This window comes from Pseudorasbora parva, chromosome 3 (genome assembly GCF_024679245.1).
Source record: "Pseudorasbora parva isolate DD20220531a chromosome 3, ASM2467924v1, whole genome shotgun sequence".
In the NCBI taxonomy this organism is placed as follows: domain Eukaryota; kingdom Metazoa; phylum Chordata; class Actinopteri; order Cypriniformes; family Gobionidae; genus Pseudorasbora; species Pseudorasbora parva.
In genome coordinates, this window is record NC_090174.1 from 34,894,831 (window position 1) to 34,908,578 (window position 13,748).

The 13,748-nt window shown below is 38.0% G+C and overlaps 1 protein-coding gene across 3 annotated transcripts in view; it reads left to right on the top strand.

Moving 5' to 3' along the window:
- The window catches only part of tnpo1 (transportin 1), a 31,642-nt gene that overhangs the window by 9,553 nt on the left and 8,341 nt on the right, over nucleotides 1–13,748 (top strand). For 2 of the 3 annotated variants that reach the window (XR_010904367.1, XM_067438604.1), the window contains exons 5-19: nucleotides 2,701–2,834; nucleotides 4,657–4,738; nucleotides 4,907–5,029; nucleotides 5,389–5,507; nucleotides 5,866–5,926; nucleotides 6,434–6,605; nucleotides 6,695–6,847; nucleotides 7,472–7,697; nucleotides 7,793–7,964; nucleotides 9,374–9,460; nucleotides 11,267–11,374; nucleotides 11,523–11,681; nucleotides 12,668–12,755; nucleotides 12,874–12,972; nucleotides 13,066–13,161. Coding sequence is in view for 2 of the 3 variants with exons in the window: in XM_067438604.1 (XP_067294705.1) it covers nucleotides 2,701–2,834; nucleotides 4,657–4,738; nucleotides 4,907–5,029; nucleotides 5,389–5,507; nucleotides 5,866–5,926; nucleotides 6,434–6,605; nucleotides 6,695–6,847; nucleotides 7,472–7,697; nucleotides 7,793–7,964; nucleotides 9,374–9,460; nucleotides 11,267–11,374; nucleotides 11,523–11,681; nucleotides 12,668–12,755; nucleotides 12,874–12,972; nucleotides 13,066–13,161 (1,879 nt within the window). In the remaining variant the exon portion in view is untranslated. Of the gene's footprint in view, nucleotides 1–2,700; nucleotides 2,835–4,656; nucleotides 4,739–4,906; nucleotides 5,030–5,388; nucleotides 5,508–5,865; nucleotides 5,927–6,433; nucleotides 6,606–6,694; nucleotides 6,848–7,471; nucleotides 7,698–7,792; nucleotides 7,965–9,373; nucleotides 9,461–11,266; nucleotides 11,375–11,522; nucleotides 11,682–12,667; nucleotides 12,756–12,873; nucleotides 13,162–13,748 lie in introns of all 3 variants that reach the window. The other variant, XM_067438603.1, reaches the window with a different exon arrangement.

The following is a 13,748-nucleotide window of genomic DNA, read 5'->3' on the forward strand; positions in this document are numbered from 1 at the left end:
GGCCTTAAAATTACAGCAGCCACTAATAAATCTTAAATTGTTGCTTTAATAAGGATGAATCTATATTTAATTTATAATTTATGCAGTTAAGACCGTAAATTGTTTTGAAAACTCCAATTCAATTTCTGTATATCAATTACATATGAAGGCCACAAGGAAATGACATTTATTATAATGGGTTTATGTGAAGTTAAATTAAGTTATTTTTGTAAAGCCTTATAAATGTTAAAATGGATAGCTTTCAATTATACTGTAATGTTAAATGTCTAAAAAAATCTATTTCATAGAGACATTGGTAGAAATATAAGAGACACTGACCTTCATTCATAAAAACATGCCATTACAACAAATATTTAAAATGTACTGTTTCCATATTAATTTGGAGAGTAACTGTGAATAATACAGAGAGATTTGTAATAGTCTGGTGTTTTGACCTTGCAAGCCTGGAGGCTTCCTCTCGGTGTTCCTCTCAACTCAAAATGTGTCATCTCCGAAAAAGTGCAAGCTGACAGTGGAGACAGTTGCCATAGCGACAGCCGAACCAGACGGCTCGTTGCCACGGCTCCGTTTGCGCTCGTGACCTGATTAGATTCCTTACAGGTGGAATGTCTGTGAGATCAGGAGGAAGCTTGATGTGCTGGGTGGGTCCTTCTGCTGCAAGGTTTGGCTTTGCCATTGTTCTCTGTCAGACCCTTTTCTGTGCGGCTTTGGAAATTGTTCAACGATGAATTGAGCTGGTTTAAATGAGTTAATATTTTACCAAAGTTAGCTAGATTATATTTTTACTAAAGTGTTTGTTTAAATTTCTGGATTGATTTGAAAATGTGTTAGAAACTAGTTGAAAACTGTAAACAATTCAGTAATGTTTTCACTGAATGACATTTCTTTGTTTTAGAAAAGTCAGCATCAAGCATTTTCTGATTAAGTTCATGGAGATGTATTATAGTTGCTAATATAACTTTTTGACAGTAACAGTATGATAGCTCATCATATACAGTGAGCAGCGATCGTGGCATTTTGGAATAGCATACACCACATCCATCACCACAATCAAGCAATGTTGATAATAAATTGTATCATTAGACTGCCACAACGGGCGGTTTAAATGTATGTAACAGGCCGTATTAAACGATGATTTGGGAAAAATGTCAAATGTGCATGGTCGATTAGTAAGCACAATTACAGACCGAATAGTAATTCTGACAAAATAACTGTTTTCTTAAAGGAACACTCCCCCGTTGATTAAGAAATGGGGCTTATTCAACTTCTTTCCTACATTTAGATATGTGGGCAAATGCATTTTTGCCCACTATTCAAGCCTGCTTTTGGCAGGGTTGCCCCTAGCTTAGCATAATGAATGGAATCCTATGTTGCCAGCTAGCATGTCCCGAGTAAAAGTGATTAAAAAAAACCGCCCTATCTAATTACTTCGTGTGGCCTGCGTATTCACAATGAATACAAATAGCGATGCAGATTAAGACTTGTCGATTTTTCCTAGGCAGATATTGACTTGGGACTATATTATGGGGAAGCACCGGCAAAGCACTGCCACTTGGGCGCAAGTTTTTTACAATAGTTTTACAATCTGCAACAGTTAATATAAATGACAATAATAGTTATACAAGTACTATCATTTTTTTTATATAAGTATTTTTTATATTGTTATTAATGTTTATTATTTTCTCTCACTCACTCACATATGCAGACTACAAAAAAGTATGTTTTACAACAAGCCTACAAATTTGTCCAGGCTCTTAGCCAGGTCCGTTGTGTTTACTAAACAGATCTCTATCCAAGACCTATATTACTCCTGTGACGTGTCAGATATTACCCTAAGAAGTTGTTTCTTTGTCTGGCCATCACCAGACCAAGCTCATTTTAAGATTGAACATTGGTCTGGGGAGTCTGCTCTGTATTTTTTTACTGCACTAGAGACGTGATCAACTGGCATTATTCGAATAACTCCGTACACAATTGGATAGCCCTTCAACCAATCAGACCACAAGAGGCGTGATCAGCGGGCAACGACCCACCGTTTCTCTATCTGTCATCGTGTTTAACCCACCAATAACGTGCCAGGTGGATAAGCCAGTCTGTGATTGGTTCCCCCAAAAGTGTAACAGAAGCAGTAGAAATGAATGTACAGGTTTCCAGACTGAGTTGCTGGGCGAAATCAAATCGCCGGCAGATCAGGCTGGGTTTACCCAATCTAGATATTTCCTGTCTGTATGGGTCAATATATGTTGAGTTGTATCCTAGTGCATTTGTGTCAGAGGACATTTGTGTTTTTGTGCTTTACTGTCCAGTTGATTAATTATTATTATTTTAATATTTCCCAGGTTCTACTATAAACTTTCCCTTAAATGAACCTACATATGAATTTGGCTGTCCTCATTGCATTAATGTCTGCATGTCACCTTCAGTGTAGACAGTCCATGAGCCAGCAGTGAGCTTGAGGCGATGGCAAAAGTATTATATTTTATTTTTTTTAGCAGCACTGGCTGCACGTCATGCCAAAAATAGAAATGGAGTGTCTGTCAACTGATGGGCTCTGTGAAACGGGCTTGACATTCATTACTGGTTTGGGCAGTTTGATTGATTGTAATGGAAGCATTTTAGATTAAAATTTTGAGGTTGTTCTGTATAATGGGGAAATATATGATTTGTCTCTGTTCCATTTCTGCTGTGTTTCTCCTTTAGGGGGCTTTTGGAGCTCTGCAAAAGATCTGTGAGGACTCTGCCGAGATCCTGGACAGTGACATGCTGGACCGTCCGCTCAACGTGATGATCCCTAAGTTCCTGCAGTTTTTCAAGCACAGTAGCCCCAAGATCAGGTATGACAAGCATGTGTTCCCTGATGGAGCACAGCTGTATGAAACCGCATTAACACAATGACATAACAATATTATTGCGATATCTATAGAAGTAACTGGATAAACAATAATTTTAAGCTCCCACACTGTGTCTTGCTTTTGTCTGTCATTACTCCAACAGGAGTGTCTAAAGCAGCCCTATCTTTTTTACGCAATCCAAAAAAACTCCCACGCTGTGTCTTGCTTTTGTCTGTCTTCTCTTACAACATGATTTTGTGCATACTAGCTACTCATTGGGCGCTTCTCAATTGGAAGGCTGCATCATAAGACCCTTTCACACTGCGATTCCGGCAAATACACAGATAATGCGACTCGGCATTTTTTCCCCGGCCGCTAGATTTGGTCCATTCACACTGCCAGCGAAATACCGTAATATGTGCGCTTTCACACACAACGCTTAACGGTCCCGGGTCAAGTTGACACGTGACATCCGGATGTGACGTATAATGGCGAGCGATCTCAGCTTCAGCGCGGATAGTAAGGAGCTCTGTGGTCTCGACTTGTGTCCAGTTTGCGCACATTTCTGCTTGTTTAATTTTAGTTTCTTTTGTATACGAACACTCTCTGCGTTTAAAACACCGACGAGCTCTTCTGGCACTGCAGGGTTGTATTATTGACCCGGGTCGAATTCGGTAATCAATCCCGGGACGTGGTTGCTTTCACACAGAAGGCGACCCGGCAATGTTCCGGGAATATTGCGGGTCCGACGTGCAGTGTGAAAGGGGCTCTAGTGTGGCTGTGTCCTTCCTAATCCAGTCCCTCTGGGGCTTATGGACTAGAGTAGGGCTGGGCATTAAACAATAACAGTAATTATTGCAATATAATATTCCTCGATAAAATTAAAGTTTACTTGCTGACCATCTCAATTAGACGACCACTAAACACGATGTGAGATCCAGTGAGAAGTGCTCTGTTTTGGTGTAGTTTTTTTTGGTGATAATTACTGATATGAAAAAAACAACTATTGTGATAATTTTTGAAGGTAATCGCTCAGCCCTAGGCTAGAGACCTCCTCAGCATTAAGTTCTAAAATGAGATAGTAAGTGCGCATGGCTGTGTCATGACTGTTTCTGCCCTTACAGTCATGGCAGCTATTAAACTATTAAAATTAATTGTGGAATAATACTTTATATTTCAAATCTTTATATTAACTGACTTTCTATTAATGCAATACAGTAAATGACAATTGCCTGTGGTCTCCCAGTGATTTACATTACAGACATAGGATTATGTGATTGATTTGCTATACAAAAAAAAACATAATGCCTCCATCTCTGAAATCATGTTTTTGTCTTGCATTGCATAATGAAATTAGACAAGTTCAGTTCCGATTCATTTTTTGCTGATTCTCTTTGAATTATGAATTGTGAATTGGAATGTGTGCAAAGGATTGTGGGTGGCTGAAGGACGCAAAGGATACAGATGATGCATCCTTCAAAATAAGCTGAATGAAGGATGCGAAACAAAGGCTGCCTTCCATTAATCAATCAAATTGAAACTGCCTTTGATGGAGCTTGATGACTTGGCAGCCTAGATATGCAGTCTTACTAGGACGCAGCCTTCCGGTTGAGAAGCGCTCACTGCGTCATCTTCTTTTTCCGTTTTTATGATGGCTGACAACCAGCGTTAAGGTGCAGTACTGCCACTTACTGTGTTAGTGTCAACTATATATACTGGCCCTGAAATGTTTGTGATTTGTATGTATATATAACAGTTTGCTGAGTAATTTTTCAGACTTTTAAAATATGCTTGAAACATGTACCGTGCTTGTTGTCTGTTGTAGGTCTCACGCTATTGCCTGCGTCAACCAATTCATCATCAGCAGAACACAGGCCCTAATGCTACACATAGATCCTTTCATTGAGGTACCACCTCTAAACCTGCAATATGTCAAAAATGAGAGTTGTCATTATGTGCTTAGCCTAACTATTCTTAGAAATATGATTCAAATTTTGATTATTGAGGAAGTTATGTTGTATAGTTATTAAAAATGAATATTTTTTCATTTATATGTGTGGTTCTTTGTGCCACAGAACCTGTTTGCACTGGCAGGTGATGAGGAGCCAGAAGTGAGGAAGAACGTGTGTAGAGCTTTAGTCATGCTTTTAGAAGTCCGACTAGACCGTCTCCTTCCTCACATGCACAACATCATCGAGGTTAGATCACATGGTTGTAAATGTTTAATGATAAATTTGGCCGGCAAATCCCAGAGAGGCAAAATGAAGCAACAGCAGCCTCTTGTGGACTTTCTTTTACTAGACTTTTGTGGACTAGTTTTGGTAAAAATCGAATCAGTGAGCCTTATTCATGAAGCGTGAGCAAAATTAACCCCTTTGTAGTTTGTATGTAAAATTCTTCTTCTTACACTAAATTCAGTGGGATAGGTTTTTTTTGTTTGTACAAAAAGAAATATTTTAACACAAAATTATGCTCTGTGGTCATGTTTCATGAATAAGTCCCAATGTCTTTATATTAGACCCTCGAACCTATTCACAAACCCCTTTATCTTTCTCAGTACATGTTGCAGAGGACACAGGATCAAGATGAAAATGTTGCTCTGGAGGCCTGTGAGTTTTGGCTCACACTCGCTGAGCAACCTGTATGTAAGGAGGTTCTTTGTGGACACCTGCACAAGTGAGCGCACACACACACACACGTTTGTTTTTGTGACATATTGGGACATTCCATAGGCGTAATGGTTTTTATACTGTACAAACCGTATTTTCTATCCCCTTACACTGCCCCTGCCCCTAAACCTACCCATCACAGGAAACATTCTGAATTTTTACTTTCTAAAAAAAACTTATCCTGTATTTTTTATAAGCATTTTGAAAAGTGGGGATATAGCCAATGTCCTCATATTTCACCCTCTCCTTGTAATACCTGTGTCATGCCCATGTCATTATACACATTTGTGTCCTCATGTCACAAAAACATACACACACACACACATTATCAGGATCAGTCATGTTTTTTTCGTGCTTTTTCACAGATTGACACCAGTTCTTGTGAATGGAATGAAATACTCTGAAATTGACATAATCCTGTTGAAGGTCAGTTTCGCTCTCTCTCTGGTTCTAAAGCTTCTTTTTTTTGCATCAGCTGATTGTGAAAATGTATATACCACCCTAAACAGAAGTGAAACTTAACACACATCTGTGGACTGGGGCAAACTTAAGATTAAGATTTAATAAAAAATCTGTGATTTGCCATTGAGTTCATGCACACAATCACTATGTTATTTAGTTTCGATGCTGAACCACATTAAGATAACCCCACATTGTCCTTTGGTTTACATTTGGCTGTTAAATACAAATTACTTTGACTTTATCTTCCATATCTCTGTCTTTCATGTTAAGAAACTGAGTTCTAAAGCATCTAGTTAGCTAAATAAATTAAATGAGTGATGAAAAGCTAATTATAGGTACAAATTTCGTATTGTGCATCCCTAAACAGACTCTCTCAGTTCTGTATAATGTAGACACAGCGCTGTGTGGCTGTGCCAGATAAAAAGTTTGTCCGAAAAGAAAAAAACCTCTCAATAAGTACATGCTTTTCAGGGCGATGTTGAGGAAGATGAAGCAATCCCAGACAATGAGCAGGACATTCGCCCAAGGTTTCATCGGTCACGCACCGTTGCCCAACAACATGAGGGAGGAGACTCTATTGAGGACGAGGAAGATGATGAAGATGATTTGGACGACGATGAAACAATTTCAGACTGGAACTTGAGTAAGAAACAGTGTAGTTTACAAATGACAGACTCGGCCAAGTCCTCAACATTTGTTTGTATCTTCATAATTTCTTTCTGATGTGTGCAGGGAAATGTTCTGCAGCTGCACTGGATGTCTTGGCGAATGTTTTCAGAGATGATTTGCTCTTGCATATTCTTCCTCTACTGAAAGAACTACTGTTCCATCCAGAGTGGCTTATTAAAGAGTCAGGCATACTTGTACTGGGAGCCATTGCTGAAGGTATTAAAAAATTACCCACAAACACATAATGTGATTCACTCATAGCACATGCATTGGCATTTAAAAAGGGAAACTGATGTTTTGAACAAACTTACATTACCAAAATCTATTACAGTACGTCCATACAGGGTTGCATTTAAAAAAAATGCAAAAAAAAAAAATGCTGTTTTATATGTTACTTATTTCTGTGATGGCACCATTGTTTTTGTCTTCAGTGTCACATGATCCTTCTGAAATCATTCTGCTCAATGTTTATTTTATTTTATGGAAAGCATATTTTTTCCTGGTTGGTAAAGTTATAAATATCTTTACTTTCACTTTTGAGCAATTTAATGAGTCTGCGTTGAATAAAAGTATTAATTTTATTTAAAAAATTCTTATTGACCCCAACTTTTGAACTGTAGTATGTAAACAAACAAATACAAATTTATATCTTAACTGGGGAACACTTTAATTTACAGTGTTCGTGTTGCACATATTACACATTACTTTAGTTACAGTACTAAGGAAAAAAATCTATTACATAGATTACAATCTATGTAATAGTAACACCAGGTACATGTAGTTAATGACAATGAATGTATTAATAAAGAAATTGTGACATTCATCTGGGCTTTCCCTTAGGCTGTATGCAGGGGATGATCCCCTACTTGCCAGAGTTGATTCCTCATCTGGTACAGTGTCTGTCTGATAAGAAGGCGTTGGTTCGCTCCATCACTTGCTGGACTCTGAGCCGCTATGCACACTGGGTTGTAAGCCAGCCCCCCGACACCTACCTCAAACCACTCATGACTGAACTGCTCAAACGGATACTTGACAGCAACAAACGTGTCCAAGAGGCTGCCTGCAGGTGAGCATGTGTCACAATATTGTGTCTTGTTTAAGATTATCTCTTTTATCCTTCCTTTAACTCTTAATCTCTGAGTCTCTCTCTTCCTCCCACAGTGCCTTTGCTACCCTTGAAGAGGAGGCTTGCACTGAGCTTGTGCCGTACCTTGCTTATATTTTGGACACGCTGGTCTTTGCTTTCAGTAAATACCAGCACAAAAACCTACTCATTCTCTATGATGCCATTGGGACTCTGGCTGACTCTGTGGGCCACCATCTCAACAAACCAGTAATTGCACGATCAAATACACATAAACACTTGTGTATCAGGCACATATCTTTATTTTTCAAACATATATAGTACAGTTAGGGGTGGGCGATATCTCGATATTTAATATATATCGAGATATTTTTTCAACTCGATATGGATTTGGACATATCGTATATATCGATATATTGTTTATATTTAATTCTGATTCCGCCACTTTGCTTGTTTGCCTTCTCTGTGCTGTGCTCGCTCCCGCTCGCGCGCCTCCCGCCTCATTGCTTTTGTTCCCCCTCCCCTCGCGTGTCGTCTCATTGAACACGGCTGCTTCCACAACCAGGTGAGGATTAGTTATCATGTTGACAAGCGCGCGCGTTGTTCAGGACTCAGTTTAGAGACCATGTTTTCCTTCTAACACAACTGCTTGCTAAAATTCATAAAGAAATATTAATGTTCATCATAGTTCAAAGCGCAAGTTTCACCCACAGTCAGGTGATTGACACTATTGGTGCGAGACGCGGTCGCAATCATGTCAGTTTATGATTTGTGTCTAACTGATCGCATGGTTTTCGGTTAAAATGTCAAAATGATCGCAAATCATTTGAAAACATTTATAAAGTATTGCAATATCATTACTATTATTATTTTGTCAGCTTTATCATGGGATTATGATTAATAGGTCTATTCATGTTTTAACCAAGAGGGAAAAACGCGACATCCCGGGTGTCCTGAGACACAGTGCTCTTCTGTCAGTTGTACTGTATCATATTATCATATAGCCTACCTTCTGACATTCATATTTCTTTCTGTAACTGGAAAAGAAGTGAAATTCAGCTCATGTGTAGCCTCATGATGAGTTTGAATTTTGTCAAACTCATGACAAACATCACTGTTTGAACTTTGATACAAAATCAGTTTATTTATATCAGTCATGCCCCCATCTTTCTGCAAAATGCTTACTGTTTACTTTAAGTGTAAAAAAGGGAGTCTTTGATTCATCTTTTGAAAGCATGAAATAAATGAAAAGAAGGAAATATTATTTATTTTCTTTTACAGTTAAATTATTATTATTTATGTAATCAGGGAGTTTTTTTTAATGTTGCAAAAGCAATTTGTTCCTACATGAACTGACTACCTCTTTGCACTTCAATAATAAAAAAAAGAATTTGTGGTATTTGGCATATTTGTTTTTGCTGTAGTTTTTAGGGGGTTATTTTTCCTGTAAAGATATCGAGATATATATCGTATATCGAGATATAGCAAAATATATCGAGATATATTTTTTGCTCCATATCGCCCAGCCCTAAGTACAGTATTTATTTACAATATAAATATAACTAAATCGCAGTTTCTCTAGCTTTGTGTAGGTCTAATAAACACGTGTGACTTCTGTATGCCTGTTGATGTTCACATGCACTGTGCTCTGTTTGCAGGAATATATTCAGATGCTGATGCCTCCATTGATACAAAAATGGAACCAACTGAAAGATGAAGATAAAGACCTCTTTCCTTTACTGGAGGTAGTGATCTAAAATTTAATGAATATAAACTTCCATTTAAAAGATTGGGGTTCATAAGATTTTTTAAAGGGATCCCCTGGTGTTGAGACTTGTATGGCTTAATATAACATAAATTATGTATCTTACTGAAATATGTAGTAGAAACCCCATGAAAGTTTCTTTTATTGTTATTGTTTTTTTATATTTGGACCATGGGCGGCGCCATTTTCTTTGCGTTCTAGGTTGATGACGTAGAGTGGTTGAACTCTTTAATCACCTGGCTCTACCCGTAGCTATTTTCACCACAACGCAACTCGAAAATTGTTTCAGAGTTAAACAAAACCAATGAATTGCTTTGTAATTATACTTAAAACACACTCAAACATACATGTGCACACAAACTCACCTACACAAAGTCACACACAGATCGGCAGGCGCGCACACACTGACAGCTGTCTCAATCGAGATGTTGGGCTGCTCAGTCTCCACGACAGGGGCTGAATCTGAAATCGACCCCCTATACCCTGAAATAGGGCATTATTTGAAGGGACGGCCTTTTGTAGTGGTGTCCGAAACCATAGTGGACATGTTCGAGTGCATTCATTCAGTCTCACGTTGCGCCGCAATTTACACACAACAGCTGTCCGACTTCACGCACTCATCTTCATTCACTCCAAGTTGTATTAGTGAACAAAAGTAGAGAATGTTATTCGTGTCTTAAAGATGAAAGTTTAAAGATTGAGGTTTTAAATTACTGAACGTGTGCTCAAACTTTAATGCACCAACATCATAACCAAAACATCCTGCCTCTCTTCCTCACGTTCCCCTATCCCATCGTCCTACCTAGATAGTTCCCTCTGCTGGTCACATTAGGCATTACATTTAATCTACTGCATATCAACAGTCTATCTATGATATCAACACAGGGAATAGTGAATGAGGGTGATGTATGCGCGCACGCAGTGCGTATGGGTTCGCGCCGATCTGTTGGTGTGTGTGTGTGTGAGTCTGTGAGAGAGAGAGTTTGTGTGCACATGTTTGTTTGAGTGTGTTTTAAGTATAATTACAAAGCAATTATTTGGTTTTGTTTAACTCTGAAACAATTTTCGAGTTGCGTTGTGGTGAAAATAGCTACGGGTAGAGCCAGCTGATTGCCGAGTGCAACCATTCTACGTCATCAACCTAGAACTCAAACAAAATAGCGCCGCCCATGGTCCAAATATAAAATCGATTTTTTAAATAAAGTAGATCTTTCATGGATTTTCTACTACATATTTCAGTAAGAGACATCATTTATGTTATATCAAGCCATACAAGTCTCAACACCAGGGGATCCCTTTAAAAGTCTCTTATGCTCACCAAGTCTGCATTTATTTGATCAAAAATACAGTAAAATGGTAATATTGTAAAATATTTTTACAATTAAAAAAAAGTATCTTTCTCATATATTTTCAAATATAATTTATTCCTGCCAAGTCAAGTCACCTTAATTTATATAGTGCTTTTTATTATACAGGTGGTTTCAAAGCAGCTTTACAATGATGATAGGAAATTAATGCAACAACGGTTGTTTTGGCAGTACAGTAGCTCTAGTCCAGTCTCGAGGTTTTGATTTGATCCATTCCGTTTCCAGTAATGATCGATCATTACTCCAGTCTGAATAAAAGTTCTAATTTCTAAAACATGCAGAGAAAAAAAAGGACTAATTCAGCAAAGTCAGAGGAAATCAAGTATTTTTATTGTTTAGAATTTTGCATGTGAGTGTATGTCCCTGACAGTTGTGATTCATATAAGATCTTTATCATGCTATGTTCATTTCTCTTTTAGTGTCTCTCGTCAGTGGCCACTGCCCTTCAGAGTGGCTTCCTGCCATACTGTGAGCCTGTCTACCAACGCTGTGTCAATCTGGTCCAGAAAACACTCGCCCATGCCGTGGTGAGAGACCACTCACAAACATCAAGCATTCCATATCATCTCTCTGTAATGTGGAAAATATTGCAAAATGAGAACGTGCCATATTTTAAAAACATTGTTTTATCCAACATAGTATATATCACATGATCTCTCTTTCTCTGTGGTACAGCTCCACCAGACGCAGCCTGAGTTTTATGAAGCTCCTGATAAAGATTTCATGATTGTGGCTCTGGATCTGCTTAGTGGTTTGGCAGAGGGACTTGGCGGGAACATCGAACAGCTTGTTGCCCGTAGCAACATTCTCACTCTCATGTACCAGTGCATGCAGGTAACTATACAGCACAACAATGCTTTTTGGGACTGATACATGATACTGTATGTTTAGTCTAATGTAACTAACAGTACTTCGACAGTACTTTTTGGTTGTTTTACACTTAACTGAGTTGCTTAGTTCAAACTCAAGTTCAGTTCCTCTCGCATCAATTCCCTTTCAAATGGAAACTCGCACTGTGTCCTAGGGCGCTATAGAGGTGTTCCACAGCGTCCTAGGATGCAGTGTCTCGTTTCCCTTCTCAGTGAACCATGGTTACATTTGTAACCCAAGACATTCTGTTCATTTACACTAATGTTTAAAAGTTTATGCGTCTGTACATTTATTTTAATGTTTTTTGAAAGAATTCTCGTGCTCACCAAGGCTGACATAGCAAACATGACTAAAGAAAATAAATATGTTATTAAACAAGATTTTAAAGTGGCAATTGAAGGAGCTGACCTCAAGTCAGTGTGAAGATCCTTTAGAAATCATTCTAATATGATGATTTGGAGCTCAAATAACCTTTCTTATTATTGTTATTATCAATGTAGAAAACAGTTGTGCAGCTTAATTTTTTGTGGGAAACATGATTAAAAATTTTTTCTGGATTATTTGGTGGATAGACAGTTCATAAAAACAGCATATATTTTAAATAGAAATCTTTGGTAACATTATAAATGTCTTTACTGTCACTTTTAATGAATTTAGTGTCAATAAACGAAGTACGAAGTATTTATGCTTCTAAATTCAACTTCTAATCTTTACTTTCACACAATGATACTTATATTTGCCTGCTGCAGATACATTGTAAAACATGCACATAATATGAACCGCACTGACAATTTATTTGTGGAAAAATAGCTATAAGAAATGTAATTCAACAATGCCCTCCAGTCCACCCGTTTAAACAGTATAGAAAACAGGCTGGCAAAAACAGTTTGAGACTTCTAATGGCAAAATTTGTTTTTGAAATTTGACTTTTGATTGTTGTATTTTCTCAGGATAAAATGCCAGAGGTTCGACAGAGTTCTTTTGCCCTGTTGGGAGATTTGACCAAAGCATGTTTCCAGCATGTCAAACCTTGCATTGGTATGTGGTTGCACATATTCTCTTGACACTTTTCTCAATTTCGTCCATCTCGGATTACCTTCTTCAGTAACTTACATTTTTCTTTGTTTGATTGTTTGTTTGTATCTCTCCTTTCTAGCTAACTTCATGCCTATCTTGGGCACAAACCTGAATCCAGAATTGATATCAGTCTGCAACAATGCAACATGGGCCATTGGAGAGATATCGATTCAAATGGGTGAGAGTTTCGTCATCGTCTTGGAGTTATTCATTTGTTTCACTGATTTCATTATCCCTTCTAGGTTAACATGCTACTTATCTCTCTGCTCAGGTTCTGAGATGCAGCCGTATGTCCAGATGGTTTTACAGCAGCTTGTGGAGATCATAAACCGACCCAACACACCCAAGACTCTGCTGGAGAATACAGGTACCATATGAGGGGTGCTAGACCAGGCTGACCCCTCACAAGAGGTTTCCGCCTTCTTCCTTTCCCAAACTCTCCCAGTCCCCATTCTGCAGTGCTTTTTAATCTCCATACAAACTCCAGGAAGTGGGCCTTACAAGGTTTGATAAAGGTTTTAAGAGTGAATATCAGCTAACTAACTGGGTAATGAATAAGATTTTTTAATTTCTCATTTTTTCTATTTACAAATATACAAAGTCAGTTCCTTTGACATATCCTGTCTTCAGAAATGAATATAACAGACCTTGTAACAGTCCAGCCGTGGTATTTACTGAAGTGGATTTATAAAACAGTGAATTCCACGTTAGCAAGTAGAGGTAAGATCACCGCAATTAAGTTACAAGCATCAGTCAGTGAGATATTGCAAACAATGATAAATGTAAAACAGCCATGAAAGGAGTATTTAGTACCTGCTTTCTTTGATTTGATTGCTTTTTTAACTAAAATGTTAACCTTAAATAGTCCCCCCCCCCATTTAATTCAGAGAAGACATCTAAACTCAAACTAAATATGTTTTGTAGTGTTTAGATGAATGTATAGCACCTGTACCT